Source organism: Dipodomys spectabilis, unplaced genomic scaffold (assembly GCF_019054845.1).
Source record: "Dipodomys spectabilis isolate Male_0828 unplaced genomic scaffold, ASM1905484v1 ptg000097l, whole genome shotgun sequence".
NCBI classification, from domain to species: Eukaryota; Metazoa; Chordata; class Mammalia; order Rodentia; family Heteromyidae; genus Dipodomys; species Dipodomys spectabilis.
Window position 1 is genome coordinate 2,682,189 of NW_024870774.1, and position 15,913 is coordinate 2,698,101.

The 15,913-nt window shown below is 46.9% G+C and overlaps 1 protein-coding gene across 2 annotated transcripts; it reads right to left on the bottom strand.

Annotated features, from left to right (window-relative positions):
• Positions 1-76: 76 nt before the first annotated feature.
• On the bottom strand, positions 77-15,425 carry Rnf31 (ring finger protein 31). 2 transcript variants are annotated; one of them, XM_042686356.1, is made up of 21 exons: positions 15,074-15,425; positions 14,840-14,986; positions 14,543-14,698; positions 14,287-14,346; positions 14,115-14,190; positions 12,165-12,342; positions 10,005-10,392; positions 9,553-9,837; positions 9,053-9,301; positions 8,760-8,945; positions 8,450-8,656; positions 4,892-5,065; positions 4,697-4,795; positions 4,516-4,605; positions 2,453-2,567; positions 2,225-2,343; positions 1,848-1,961; positions 1,639-1,696; positions 765-861; positions 311-479; positions 77-200 (listed from the first exon to the last, which is right to left on the bottom strand). In XM_042686356.1, exons 1-21 carry the CDS (start codon positions 15,260-15,262, stop codon positions 147-149), a joined length of 3,210 nt encoding a protein of 1,069 aa, XP_042542290.1. In that variant the 5' UTR covers positions 15,263-15,425; the 3' UTR covers positions 77-146. The 2 variants fall into 2 exon arrangements, with proteins under 2 accessions (XP_042542290.1, XP_042542289.1); XM_042686355.1 differs by having other exon boundaries at positions 9,553-9,840.
• Positions 15,426-15,913: the final 488 nt, after the last annotated feature.

Sequence of the window (15,913 nt, forward strand, 5' to 3'; positions counted from 1 at the left end):
TCAACTCCCCCCCATCCCCCACCCCGTTTCCTTGATGCCCCTAAATGGTGGGGCCAGGAAGAAGGACCACCAAGAAGCCTGGGCAGTAAGATGCCTCTTTATTGGTGCTGGAGCTATTTCTGAGGGAGCAGGACCCTTTCCTTCAGCTACTTCCTCCTTCGGGGAATACTCCGTCCCAAGGGCACCTCTTCCATCAGCTTCTGTAGGCAAGAGAAGATAAGAATGTTGGAAGCTTAGAGTTCAAAAACCAGCCAGGACAGGTGACTTCTTAAGGATGTGAGGTCAGAGGTGAGACTGGGTAAAGCATTACCTGTAACAAGCGTGCTTGGTAGGCAGGGGGATCCTCTCCAGCCAAAGGCTGGGGGTGCAGATGCAGGTAGCGTTCAGTGGCTATTTCTAGCTCCTCCACCTCATACAGAGTTGCTGGGTCTAATGAGTGGGCATTGATGAGGCTCACAAGATATTCTTTGTAGTGTGACCTGAGGAGATGAGGGAGCAGAACTGAGTATGCCAAGTGCCTGTCTGGGCCACTACAATTCTTAGACCCAAACAGGACTACAAACTCCTACCTGTTGTACTAATAAGTACTGCCAATCAGCATGTACCATTACCCATTCATGCCCTTGCCCAGAGAAACCCCTCCCTCCCACTCTGTGCAAGACCCTACTACTCCCAGAGACCCCACCTCACTGCCTGGGCATGCCCTCACCACTCCTATCCCCCATTCCCAACATCATGCTCTGTAAGCCCTGGCTGGCACTTACTGACAAAGGCCGGCATAGCCAGGTGGAGTTTCTTTGCCACAAGCTTCATCCCTAAGCCCATTGGGAACCTCTTTTTGCTCCATCACTCGGCAGCCACCTAAGAGTAAGGGAAAGGAAGGGACTCTTCATTTGGAGGAGGCAATTGACATAAAATCCCCGGAGAACTGGAATATCCATGCAGCACGGGAGGCAGCCTCCCACCTGGGTATATGCAGTATATATGCACTGGGTTTATGCACTGAGTATATACAGATACTTAAGAGATGTTTTCAGCAGAAGACCAACTCTTGATAAGGAAGCTTGCTGCCTTATTTTTTATCCAGGCTGGCTTTTGACTCATAACCACACTTTGATAAAGTACTCTTGGTTTTTAGCTCCTGCATGGTAACTGAAGCTTTTATAGTACTAGGGATTGAGCTCAGGGCCTTAAGCAGTTAGGTAAGCATTCTTCCACTTTAGCCACAGTCCCAGTTATTCTGTAACAGTTGTATCTCCAGATGGTGACAAGCAGAGTAGCTTAGAACCCTACATCACACCTGTCTGTTGCTCTCAGGGAACCTTTAACAGTGCCCTGCAACTAGCAGTTCTCATTAAATACCCAAAGAATTAATGAATGAATCATAATCATTGGAGAATGTGAGAAGTAGCCTAGCATTAAGAGCAATCACTTTTAATGGTATCTTAGGTAAATAACTGAGCGCAAGGTAGGTATTAGCAAGGTAGATATTTTTACCTCTATTTTATAGAGGACTAAACAAGACCCGAGGAGGTTATTAACTTGCCAAAGGGCACAACTCCAGACCCAAGCCTTCCCTTTACCCACCCTACAGTGGGATCCCAAAACACCATTATCTGAGGCTGGTCAGACACTCACCTCCAGGGACTGCCCGGGCCCCAGCTGGAGGCTCTGTATTAAACATGACGTTATTGTCCTGAGGAAGGGTAGAGATAGGTATTATGTTCCCCTTGATCCAGCCACTGTTGTATTTCCTATCATAAAGCCTTTTCCATTCTTTCCCACCCAAGATCCTGCCTCCCTCTCCTGGGCAACCTGAAAGGCCAGTGGGGCTGGTCACTGCTCACCTGTAGCAGCTTCTGGAGCCGGACAGCAGTCCAATCTCGTAAGTAAAAGAGGCAGTCTCGAGGGTGGTGGCCATGCAGGGATTTTTTCACCTTGCACTTAGGGTCTGGACATTTCTGGTGGTAACCCAGAATGAAAGATAGGAAGTTGGAAACTTGGGGTCCTGAACTCTCAGAAACCCCTTGTATGAAGGGCATAAGGGTAGGGAGAGAGCTAGAGAGTATGAAGCCAAAAAATGGGGAAAAGGGACCAAAAAGTGGTACTTTATATCCTTACTAACCTCCTCTCTTCTTCCCCTGGGCACTCCTAAATGGCCTCTTTGTCTCAAACCCAGCGGCAGCTTCCCACCATTATCTTCCTTCCCCATTCCTGTACTCACATTCTTGGCATAGAAAGTATTGTAGCAGCCACTGCAGAACTGGTGGCGACACTGGGTACAGTGAAAGTGCATGCAGCCTCCTCGGGCCAGTGCATATGAGAACTTGCACTTGGGGCAGTCTGCAAGGGATAAGAGATCTAGGCTACAGCAGCCACTGTAACATTAAGGCCATTGGAGGTCTTGACAGAGAAGACTACTGAGCAGATAAACCAAGTAGGATAGCCTTACCAATACCATTTTCTTGAAGATACATTGCTAGGCCTTGGGCCTGGTATTCTGGGTCATTGGTACGTTTCCAGTTCTGGAAATCCTCACAGCTCCGTCCTCGGTGCTGTTCTTCCCACTGCCAAAAGGAAAGCAGGCTATTCATGCAAGCTCTGACCCATGCCCTGGCCCTTCTTACTCATTTTTCTACTCACATTCTGTGGTCCCCAGCTTAGTTTAAGTCACTGTCCATCACCATTTGCTCACATCCTAAAACTGAGGGGCTATCTTGGTTCCTCTCTCTCTCTCTGTATGTATCAATACTAGGACTAGAACTCAGGACCTATAAGCTTACTTGGCTTGCTTGTTTACAGCTGGTACTTTACTACCTGAGCCATACCTCTGGCACAACATTGTGTTGGTTAATCACAGATGAAGTCTTGTGGATTTTTTTTGTTCAGCTCGGTTTGAACCATACATGATCCTCAGCTGTTAGCCTTCTGAGTAGCTAGGATTTTTAGGCATGAGCCACCAGTACCCAGCTTCACCTTGGATTTTCATTTCCTCATACCATTTCATATTATTCACAAGTTTCATTTTCACCACCCAATCTGTATCCATTTTCTTTTTTTTTTTTTGGGTCCAGTCATGGGGCCTGAACTCTGGGCCTGGGCGCTGTCCCTCAGCTCTTCAGCTCAAGGCTAGCGCGCTACCACTTGAGCCACAGCGCCACTTCCGGCTTTTTTTTCTGCTTATGTGGTGCTGAGGAATCGAACCCAGGGCCTCATGCATGCGAGGCAAGCGCTCTACCACTGAGCCAACTTCCCAGCCCTGTATCCATTTTCTTAATTCTTATTACTACCATGCCAATGTCAGATCTTGCTTCCAGTTACTTGCTTGACTTACTAATCTGTTTCTACTTCTGCTTCCCTAGACCCTATTTTCTACACTGTAGCCAAAAGACTAGAAATCCTTTCAAAGAAGAAGTCAGAGAGTTTGATAATGTGCTGGTTTTGAGGTCTGAAGATAGGAACTCAGGTGTTCACTTTATTGTTTCATGACACATATGCCAGTGTTTTGGTAGCAAACATTCTCACAATGAAAAGCAAACTGCCTTCCTTGGCCTTGAGGTCTATCATCTGACAGCTAGCTCTTGACAGACTCACTCTTGACCCAAGGCTCCAGCCATACAACTTTTCTGCCTTTGTTCGTTCCATGAGTTGTTCTCTCTGTTGCAAATATTCTCTACATGGGTGGCTTCTTCTTAACTTTCAGGCCAGAGTTTAAGCCATTTTAGGCCATGTATGGTTACTTATGTTTATAATCCTAACTATTCAGGAGAAGGAGGTAGGGCTGCAGTCTAAGGCTTGTCAAGGTAAAATCAAGAAACCCTCTCTGAAAAATAAACTGAAAGAAAAAGGACTGAGGGTTATGGCTTAAGAGGCCCTGAGTTCAGTTCTCTGTACTACTCCCACCCTCACCCTCCAAAAAAGATTAAGTCATTTTAGAGAAGATGTCTAGAATCTAGCTATCCTTAGTAGGTCCATGCTGTTATCAGTATCTGATACTACTTATTTTCTTGATCAAATTTATATCTATATTTAAGCATCCCTCCCTCCCCCCCCCCCCCCCCCCCTGCTCTTTCTCTGTCTCTTTGCTAGTCCTGTGGCTTAAACTCAGGACCTAGGTGTTGTTCCTGAGCTTTTTTGCACAAGGCTAACATTCTACAACTTGAGCCACAGCTCTACTTCCAGCTCTTTTGGTAGTTTTAGTAGAATGAAGAATCTCACAGACTTTCCTGCCTGGGCCGGCTTTGAACTGTGATTCTCAAATCTCAGCCTCCTATGTAGCCTGAATTACAGGAATGAGCCACCAGTACCTGGCTACTTTCCCTTTCTTTACTTTCTTCTTTCTCTCCCTTTTCCTTCTCCCTCCATTCTTCCCTTTTTCCTTGTGCCTGGCTCCCTAAATAATATGCTCTTTAAACTCAAACCCTGTGACTGTTTTGCCTTCCAGTATACCCTGAGTCTAAAACGGTACCTCAGAATGGCTTAACAAATATTTTTCAGACTTTGAGTGTGACTCACCTGGCGCTTGCAGCGCACACAGAAGGTCTGGTGACACTGGGGACATGTGGCCTCCAGCTGTTCACGCTCATATATGAAGCCAAAGGAGCACTGTGAGTGTAAGAACATAAAGCTATTCAAACCCTGACCTGGAGACATCCCCTACCCCTCCATAACTAGCTCTTCTGGTCATGCCATTTACCTGGGCACACCACAAGAACTTGGGGTCTCGCATCAGCACAGCCTCAGTCAGCTTCTTATGAAACAATGCATAGGCATCTGACTCTAGGCTGTCTCGTAGCTAGGAACAGAAAGTAGAGATGGCGAGTGGTGAATTGAGAATGTAGAGATGGTGAGTTCAAAGCCTGGGAGAGCAGAACCATAGAGACTGTAATACCTGGATGTCAAGAGTAGAGAAGTAGCTGAGTAACTGAGTATCATCAGTGAGGTCTGGGCGGCCACAAGCAGGGCATGCCATGTCTGTGATGTGCTTTTCCTTCAAGGCAATGGTGAAATGTTGGCGGAAGCACTCAGGACAGATGGTACACTCACAGGAAATCAAGGCCTGCATCTAGAGGGGAGAGAGAGAGACGAGAAAGGGAAGGTCAGAAGCCACCACAATCAACCTGCAAAAGGATTCTACTAACCAAATGTCCACTGAGAAACCAGTCTAATTAACTAGCCATGGGTAACAATCTCAGGTATCCACAAGTGCTGGCAACCCAAATATCTGAAGGTAGTTAGTAGAGGAAAACAAGCAATAGCAAGATCTAAAGACAAGAATGTCTCTAAAGGCATTCACATTCAATTAAAAACAAATACGTAAATAATATCTTGAAACTGGGAGGGCTAGAAATGTGGCTTAGTGTTAGAGTTCTTGCCTTGCATGCATGAAGCCCTGGGTTTGATTCCTCAGTATCACATAAACAGAAAAAGCCAGAAGTGACGCTATGGCCCAAGTGGTAGAGTGCTAGCCTTGAGCAAAAGGAGCTCAGGGATAGCATCCAGGTCCTGAGTTCAAGCCCCAGGACTGGCCAAAAAAAATAAAGAAACATGGAGCTGGTAGTCAGGCCTGTAATTCTAGCTATTCAGGAGGCTGAGATATGAAGATCACAGTTTGAAGTTAGCCTGGGTAGACAAATCTGTGATTTTTTTTTTTTTTTTTGCCAGTCGTGGGGCTTGAACTCAGGGCCTGAGCACTATTCTTGAGCTTCTTTTGTTCAAGGCTAGTACTCTACCACTTGAGCCACAGTGCCACTTCCAGCTTTTTCTGTTTATGTGGTACGGAGGAATTGAGCACAGGGCTTCATGCATACTAAACATGTACTCTACCACTAAGCCACATTCCCAGCCCCTGTGAGACTCTTATTACCAATTAACCACCAAAAGCTGACAGTGAGGTATGGCTCAAGTGGTAAAGCACCAGCCTTGAGCAAAAAACCCAAATGAGAGTGCAAGACTCTGAGTTCGTCCTAGTACAAGTGCGCTCATGCACACGCACACGTGCTCGCACATCTTGAAATAATAACCCTATAGAGAACAGAATAGTGGTTGTTAGGTGACGAGCATAGGGGGTAGAGTTAGAACATAGGGTCAGCATGAAGTGTTTTTTTTTTTTGTTTGTTTTTGTGACATGGTACTGTATAGATCTTCTTTAAATTTAAAAACAAGGCCTTGCTATGTTGCCAGGCTGGCCTCGGATTCAGTATGTGGTCTAGGCTGCCTTAACTCCCAATTCTCCTGCCTTAACTTCCTGAGTGCTAGGTGAACCCACCAGGTTGGCTGTAATTTTATCCTGATTATGGTTATGGTTATATGAATCTACATATGGGATAAAATCTGAAAAAACTATATACATAAACACATATAAGTAAACAAATAAGATCTGTACTATAGCTAACACTGTCAAATGTTTCTTTTAGAATTGATTTGCATTAAAATTGTATATCACCATTAAGGGAAGATGGGTAAAATATTCTATTTTCACAATTTCCTGTGTATCTGCAGTTATTTTAAAACAAAAGGAAAAAACAAAACACAAATCCAGGCTATTTAAACTGGACTGTATAGAACAACAAGCTGCCACTTTGACCTAGATAAAGTGAGGGCTCAGAAGATAAAGAAGGATGGTTCTTTTTTTGTTTCTTTTTTGTCAGTCCGGGGGCTTGAGCTCTCCCTGTGCTCCTTTTGCTCAAGGATAGCATTCTACCACTTAAGTCACAGTGTCACTTCTAGCTTTTTCTGTGATTAATTGGAGATAACACTCATGGTTTCTTGCCTAAGCTGGTTTTGAACTGTGAATGTCAGATTTCAGCCTCCTCAGAAGCTAGGATTACAGACATGAGCCATCGGTGTGAGCTGAAGGGCTATTCTTATCAAGTGAATATTTGATGATGCTAAATTATTGTTAAATTTTTGGTATGTCAATGGTTTATTCAAATAAGTGTTTTATATTTTACAGATATACATCAAAATATTTATAAAGAATGAGACTTATTATTTATAAACACCTGAGATTTGCTTCAAAATAATCATGAGTATAGATGAAATCAAGATTGGCCAGACAGCTGGTTGCTGATGGCTCACACCTGTAATCCTAGCTACTTAGGTGGCTAAAATCTGAGGATTGCAGTTTGAGGCCAGCCCAGACAGAAAAGTCTATGAGACACTTACTTGTATTTTTTTTTTTTTTTTTGGTTGATCGTGGGGCCTGAACTCTGGGCCTGGGTGCTGTCTGTCAGCTCTTCAGTGTAAACTAGTGCCCTACCACTTGAGCCTCAGCCCCACTTCCGGCTTTTTCTGCTTATTTGGTGCTGAGGAATCGAACCGAGGCCTCATGCATGCAAAAGGCAGGCACTCTACCACTTAGCCACCTTCCCCCCCAACCCTGACACTTACTCCTAATTAACAAACAAAACGCCAGACATGGAGCTATAGCTCAAGTGGTAGACCACTACTAGGCTTGAGCACAAAAACTCAAGAGACCATGACCAAGCTTTGAGGTACCAGCACAAAAGAAAAAGATTGGCAATACAATGATACTGCTGAAATTTGGTGACTGGAATGTCTGCTGGAATGGAGTAAGGTGTAAGGAAATTTATTATACAATGGAGTGAAGTGAGGTGTAAGGAAATTCATTATACAATGGAATTGAGTGAGGAGTAAGGAAATTCATTATACAATCTTTCTACTACTGTACATTTGCTGTAGTTTGAAGTCCCACAGAGCTCTACATAGTAAAGCCTGTTCCTGGGGATGGCACTATTATTGAGAGGTAAGTGAAGCCTTTAGAGGGAGATGTCTAGTGTGAAGGAGCATGCCATCAAAGGGAACTGAGGACCCTAGTCTTTGACTTCCTGGCCATAAGGTAAGTGGTGTTGTTTTGCCACATTATCCTGCTTATGCCATCACAAGCCTAAAGAAATAGAGCCAGCCAGACATTGGTGGCTTATACATCTAATCCTAGCTCCCCAGGAGGCTTAGAATTGTAGTTGGAGACCAGCTAGGGCAAGAAAATCCTCAAGACTCTTATCTCCCCTTAACCAATAAAAAGCTGGAAGTAGAACTGTGGCTCAAGTGGTAGAGCTAGCCTTGAGGGAAAATGCTAAGGGATAATGCCCAGGCCCTGAGTCCAAGTCCCAGTACTAGCACAAAAAAAAGAAACTGAGCCAAAAAAATCATGGCTGAAATATCTGAAACTGTGAGCCAAAATAAACCTTTCTCTTTGTGAGTTGACTGCTTCAGGTATTTACTATATAACAGAAAACTGACTAACATGTTTTTTGTTTTTTCAATTTTCCATAATTAGGGCAACATGTTCCTGCTCTCCCTACTCAGAAACCTGCAGGGGTATATGAGCAACTGCAGAGCAGAAGACAGGACTAGACAAGAGTGAGGCAGGTGGTCTAATGGCAACTGAGAGTTCTAAAACAAAGTATAGTAGGGAGGAACTTACTTTGTTTCTGGGCAGGGTCCAACCACACACAGCACATTCCTGGGCAAGCAGGCGACGAAGGAAGGCCCGGTCCTGGCTATGCCTCACAGCTTCTACCACATCCAACAGTTCATAGTTCCTGGGTGTCTCCTGCAGCAGTGACAGAGCCAGCTCTGCCCGGCCCCAGCTGGGAAGTGCATAAACTGCCAAAAGCCGTCTGACCAGGCTCTGCAATTTCATTCAGGTGCAGAGAGAAATAACTGTCAGATCAGTGATTCTCCCCCCATCAGTCTTCTTCTGGGCTCTTGAGCATCTTGCCTTTTCTCAGTACCTGCTTGTCTGGCCCATCCCAGGAAGAGGTGGGTTCAGGACCAGTATCCCAGAGGCGCTGGTGAAAGGGCTCTAGACGTTGGCGCTGTAGTTCAGTCAGAGCCCGTGCCACATCACCCCCATGCTGGAATAAAGCCTGAAGGGACCCTTCCTCAGGCCCAAAGCCCAGGGACTGGAGCTCTTGCACCTGCACATTGGGAGCGGAGTGGGCGTAAGAGGAGGTAAAAACAAGCAAGACAGAGTATGAAAGACTCTGAAACCTCAACTGTGTCCCACCTCCAGCAGAACTAGTACCTTCCTCCTCCTGGCCCTCACACACTCCTCCACAGCTTCATCAAGGTTCCCATGACGATCCAGCCAGGCTTTCCGGGCTTCCTGACAAGAAAAGGCCCCCAGACCTGGGTCCTGCTGTCCAGCCAGTTCAGCTACCATCTCCAACACATAAGGCAGCTCTGAGCGCAACCACTGCAGGGGCACTTCAGTGCCTGAGTACTGTAAGGCTGAGAAGATCTCCTCTGGACAGGCACCTGCAGTTTCTCCTTCCTAAGGAACAGACATCCAGAGGGTCTATCAGGAAAAGCACCATCCCCAAACCAAACCCTCGGCCTGATCCAACATATCAGCAGTGACTGTTGAAGACATACTGATCATGTGACCAGTGCATACCATGGTAACTGCCTTTCCTGAAGTATTCAATACAAAATGACAGGTTTTATCTAAGAACTCCTATTAACAAGCTATGGCACTTTTCTTTCCCCAGCTCAGTCCCACCTCAATGTAGGCCAGATTCTTACCCGGATCATGAGCACTAGCTGGAGACCTTCCTCTCGCATCTTGTCTTGGCGCTGTTTCTCAGCATTTCCACTGGTACTGGTCATGGAGACACCAAGTCGTTGTGGAGGCCCAGGCTTTGGAAGTCCCTTTTCCAAAGAGCTAGCACAGGGCACAGGAGCATGCTGTACTGGGGTAGGGCTGCTGGTCCGGTTACACATAGCACACACCCAGCCAGGACCCAAGTTGCAGAAGGTACAGTGAATACAGTACCAGACTTGGGTCTGGGCAGAAGGCAAAGTATCCCCCTGCTGGGAAGGTAGAGAGAATTATCCCATTGATTGGATAGCTGAGGTTCATAATGGAAATATAGAGAACTAAGGGTGAATACTGAAGGAAAAAGGAAAATGGGGAAGTAGAGAATGGCATGAAGTTAAAGGCAAATAAATTGCTGAGAAGGATAAGAACAGGTTACCTTAAGGGGCTGCAGACAAATGCCACCATCCTGGGAATCCATCACCAAGCTAGGAGGCTGGGCAAGCCGTGGTCTCTCACATATGGCACATAGCACAGCTGCTGCCTCATTCTCAAAGGTACAGCTCTGGCAGGCCCACTGACCCCGTGCAAGCTCAGGTTCTAGGTCTCCACTTCCTTGGAGACCTTCAGTCCCTATCCCCAATATCTTACAGCCTCTAGGCCTTTTACAGGCCACACAGAGGACTGCCCAAGGCTCATTTAGCATGGTACAGGCAGCACAGTGCCACAGCAGATGGGTGCTTCCAGGATCAGGGGAAGAAAGAGAGCTGCCTCCGAGAGCCAGCAAGGAGGTTGAATGAGGTCGTGGGTGGGATGATGCAGGTAAACTGTAATAGAAAAGTAGACATGGCCTGCTGAGGTGGTACCTAATGCCTGAGTCCCTCATCCCCAGTCAGGTCTCATTTCCTAGGGAATGTGGCTCTGACCATTGTGCATCTTGTTCTCTCTATTTGGAATACTCCTATACCTACAGTCTGTTCAACATGTACATGATAGTTTGTAGCTTATTGCTTGGTATGTATCCACAACATAGGGCCTTAATTGTGCTAGGTATTTAAAATACTGTCAAAGGATCTTATCCTTGAGATAAGATTGTATCTACATACTACCTATTTGCATTCCTTTATAAGGAATAATATAACCAGTCTTTGTGTGTGTGTGTGTGTGTGTGTTCATGTGTGTACATGTGTGTGCTGGTATAGGGTTTTGAATTTTTGCTCAGTTTTTATGCTCAAGGTTAGCACTCTACCATGTGAGCCACACTTTGAGTTAGTATTTTACTGGTTAATTAGAGATAATGATCAGGCTGTGTGTGTGTGTGTGTGTGTGTGTGTGTGTGTGTGTGTGTGTGTGTGCATGCATGTGAGTTGTGGAGCTTGAATTTACAGACTGGGCGCTGTCCCTGAGCTCTTTTGCTCAAAGCTAGCACTCTACCACTTAGAGCCACAGTGCCACTTTTGGTTTTCTGGTGTTAACTGGAAATAAGAGTCTCATGGATTTGCAGGCATCGGTGGCTCACGCCTGTAATCCTAGCTACTCAGGAGGCTGAGATCTGAGGATCGAGGTTCAAAGCCAACCTGGGCAGGAAAGTCCACGAGATTTTTTTTTTTTTTTTGGTCCGGTCATGGGGCCTGAACTCTGGGCCTGGGCGCTGTCCCTCAGCTCTTCAGCTCAAGGCTAGCACTCTACCACTTGAGCCACAGCGCCACTTCCGGCTTTTTTTTTTCATTTTGCTTATGTGGTGCTGAGGAATCGAACCCAGGGCCTCAGGCATGCAAGGCAAGCGCTCTACCACTGAGCCATCTTCCCAGCCCCAGTCCACGAGATTTTTTTTTTTTTTTTTAAATTTAATTTAATTTTATTTGTGAACATACTGTACAGAGGAGTTACAGTTACATGGGCAGGATAATGTGTACATTTCTTACCAAGCATTGCAGCCTCCTCCTTTGTTTACCCTTCACATCCCTTCCCAGCCTCCCCCCTCCCCCACTAATCCCAATCCTTCTCCTTCCTCCCCCCCCAGCCCCCCCCCCCCCCCCCCCCCCCCCCCGCACCAACGTTGTAAAGTTCGTTTTAGTCCACGAGATTTTTAACTCCACTAAACCACTCAGAAAACTGGAAGTGGCACCACAGCTCAAATGGTAGAGTGCTCGCCTTGAGCTGAAATGCGGAGGAACAGTACCCAAGCCCAGAGTTCAAGCCCCACGACTGACAAAAATTAAATAAATAAATAAATAAAAGTCTCATGGATTTTGTTGCCTCGGCTGGCTCTGAACCATGATCCTCTGATCTCAGCCTCGAGAGCAGCTAGGACTAGAGGCGTGAGTCACCAGCACCCTTTTCAGACTGGCTTTAACCTTAATCCTCAGATCTCAGCCTCCTATTCAGTAGCTAGGATTACAAGCATGAGCCACCAGCTCAGGTTCCATTATAACCAGTCTTATAGGATTGATGCTTGGTTTGTCTGTAATTTTCTTGTGGTGTGACTGGTTGCTTGCCTTCTACTAAAATCTTTATAATATACACCTTGGCACATAATAGATATCTATGTGATTTTCTACAGCCTCTTAATTTTATTCCAACCAAGAAAGCATCTTACCTGGGGCTCAAGTGGGCAGCCTGCGGGGTTCTAGGCAGGGTCTGTCGAAGGTGATGAGCACGGGATGGGTGTCCATGGAACAAGAGGTCACAAGCTTGGCATGAGGCCTGTTTACAGGCTGGGCAGTGCAGAGTGGCTGGAGCTGAACCACAGAGAAAGCAAGGACCAGGACTACAACCTGGAAAACAGGAACAAAATATAAGGTTTAAATTTTAACCTGAATACCCATGTTTACTGTTTACACAATACCCAATACATGTAATTAGCCTAGGTATCTGTCAACAGATGAACAGGTTATATACTATTCCTCTGCCATATAAACATAAACATATATATATATATATACATATACATATATATACACACACACACACACAAACACATATATGGCACATTTACAATAGAGTATTACTCAATTACTCATCCACACAAAAGAGAATCCTATCACTTAAGAAAAAACGGATGGAGGCTGGGTGCTGGTGTCTCATGCCTGTAATCCTAGCTACTCAGGAGGCTGAGGTCTGAGGATTACGGTTCAAAGCCAGCCCCGGCAGGAAAGTCCATGAGACTCTTATCTCCAATAAACCACTAGAAAACTGGAAGTGGTGCTGTGCCTCAAGTGGTAGAGGGCACACCTTGAGCTGAAGAGCGGAGGGACAGTACCCAAGCCCAGAGTTCAAGCCCCACAACCGACAAAAAAAAGAAAGAGAGAAAAAGAAAAATGGATGGAAGTGGAAGATATTGTATTACACAAAACACAAGACACAAGTATCACAGGTCTGTCTCTTTTGTGTGTGTGCGCGTGCATGCTGGTCCTGGGGCTTTAACTCAGGGCCTATCCCTAAGCTTTTTTGCTCAAGGTTAGTGCTATACCATTTGAGCTGAAACTCCACTTTCAGCTTTTTTGTGACAGGGAAGTCTGTGACTCTTACCTCCAATTAACTACCAAAAAGCCAGAGCTTTTTGGAGTTATGGTTCAAGTGGTAGAGCCTTGAGAAAAAAAAATCAGAGATAGCACCCAGGTAATGAGTTTGAACCCCAGGACTAGCACCCCAAAAAATAAAAGAAAATGCAGGAGCTGGAAACATGGCCAAGTGGTAGAGTGCTTGTTTAGCATGCACGAAGCCCTGGGTTTGATTCCTCAGTACCACATAAACAGGAAAAGCCAGAAGTGGCACTGTGGCTCAAGAGTGCTAGTCTTGAGCAAAGAAGCTCAGGGACAATGCCCAGGCCCTGAATTCAAGCCCCAGGACTGGCAAAAAAAAAAAAGCAGCAAAGAGCCAGTCACTAGTGACTTTTCTACTTCAATACCAAACAACAAAACTAGGGCTGGGAAGGTGGCTCAGTGGTACAGTGCTTGCCTCGCATGCATGAGGTCCTGGGTTCGATTCCTCAGTACCACATAAACAGAAAAGGCCAGAAGTGGCACTGTGACTCAAGTGGTAGAGTGCTAGCCTTGAGCTGAAGAGCTCAGGGCAGTGCCCAGGTCTAGAGTTCAGACCCACCCCCCCTTGCAAAAAATGCAAAGAGGCAGTAACCAATGACATAACTATGATCCTAGATACTCAGGAGGCTAAAATCCAGAAAATTAAAATTTGAAGTCACCCATGGCAGAAAAGTCAATGAGACTCCATCTCCAAATAACCAACAAAAAGCAAATCTGGAAGTATGGCTCAAGTGGTGGAGTGCCAGGCAGCAGGCAAGCACGCTGAACAAACAGGAGGCCTTGAGTTCAAATCCTGGTGTTGGCGAAAAAGAAAACAAATTCCAACAACAACACTACCAAACAAAAAGAAAGATAGGCTAGGAGTGTAACTCAAGCACAAGGCCCTAAGTTCAAATTCAATACTGAAAAGAAAAAAGAAAAGCAAGAAATGTAAGAACATAAAGAAAGGTCCCAAATATCCATCAATAAGTCTACTGCTCTCTTCCATAAAGGACCAGTGATACCTGTGGCTGAGGGTGTGGTGAGGGGGCCGGGCGCAATCTCTCTCAATAGTGGGTCAAACTCTGAAAGCTGCAGCAACTAGGAAGAAAGAACAAACAATGGGCAAGAGTTGGGGGACAGAGACCCGTGATTCCTGACCCCTTTATCATCATTCTTCCTGCCTGTCCCCCTTACATCATCTCCAACTTTGTCATTTAGCAGCTGTTCCAGTGCATTCTGTCTTGGATGAGTATTCTGCAAATAAGATCATAAGAGTTCTCATTTAGGGCAAGGCTCCCTCTCTAAGCCGTGAACAGTATGGGGGGCTCCCAAACTGCTGAGAGGACTAGATCCATAGTTCAGCAGCATGGAGTCCTCCCAACAGCTTGAATGAGGCTGGGCTCTTCAACTTGGTACCTAAAAGCTTCAAGGGACTAAAGGGGCATCTCACCTCCAACAGTAAGCTGAGCTCAGTCCGAAGCAGCAGTACTTCCAATGTGACCGTAGCAACTTGGTGCTCATCTGGTTCCTCCTGCTCTTCGGGGAAGCTCAATCCATCTGGCCTCTCCTCAGTATAGCCATACAGTCGCAACACATCCCGGCCCCCCTGCCACACATTCACAACCAGTCACCACCCAAGCAGGCTCCATGGGCAATAAGGCTGAAACCCTCCCCATTCAGCACAGATTTGGGAACAACTTTCAGCCTTGATCTAGTGTCCTTCCCCCATAAGAACCAAGGACTTCACCTGCACAGCATCCACTGTGGTGCGAAAGACCGGATTATTGAACTTTACCCCGCGCCAGTATCGGGGCCGCTGAGGGCTAAGGAGGTTGCGGCCATATTTCTCCAGGATGTTCAATGCCGTGGACAGAGTGTTGAGGTAGTTTCTTGGCTGGAGGGCAGTCAGAAGGCAATTTGTGAGCCCAGCCCTGGCTTCGGGAAGATCTACGTCCCGCTTCCCGGGCGGACCTGGCCTCACCTCCCCGAGCGCGTTGCAGCGGACCAGCCGTGCGGCGTCCAGCTGCAGGTAGCGGGCAGCCGGTGGCAGAGAGGTGGCCAGTAGTGGCTGGAGCTGCTCCAGGGAAAATGACTGCCCAGAATCCCTCCTCAAGGCGCTCGCCAGCTCCTCCCGGGCCGCCAGGAGGGCTCGCTCCTCCTCCCCCGGCATCTCGAGACTGGAGTCAGCCTCAGCCTCGCCGTTCCGCCAGGACCCGGAGCAGGCTGCGCGTGGCCCGGAAACCCGAAAAAACGTCCGGCTTTGCGGCGCCGCAGTTGCCGCGCGGGTCACTCAGCCTACTCACACTGCGGCCCCGGCTACCCACAAGGGTTAGCCGGGAACAGGAAGTATCAGGCAGGAGGGCGGGACTGCAACACAGTTTCAGAGGAAGGGGTGGGGTTTAAGGTTAAGGAGGCGGTGATCTGAGGGACAGGGGGCGTGGCCAAGAAGAACGGCCGGATCTCCACCAATGCGGAGATAAAGCAGCTGCTGGCTCCTCCCTTGGCACGTCCCAGCTTTTTTCCTCTTAATTCTAGAGCTCTTCCACGCCTCCCTCTGGATTGTTCGGCTCCTTCCGGGTAGTCCTCCGCGTGTTCTTAGCCTGTTTTACTTAAAATCATCTTCTCTTAATTCGGACCACTAGGCTATGAATGCTCCGCTCTCCACTGGGAAAATCCTGCCTTACCCGGCATGCGACTCCGGACACCGTTAGCCCAGTTCAAACGAGCCCCGCCCCCTCTTCTGTCTGTCTGTCCCAGGCAGCTCCCACATTCTGCTAGCCCTTGTCCACCCGAGGTCCTACCTCTTACTACTCATTCCATT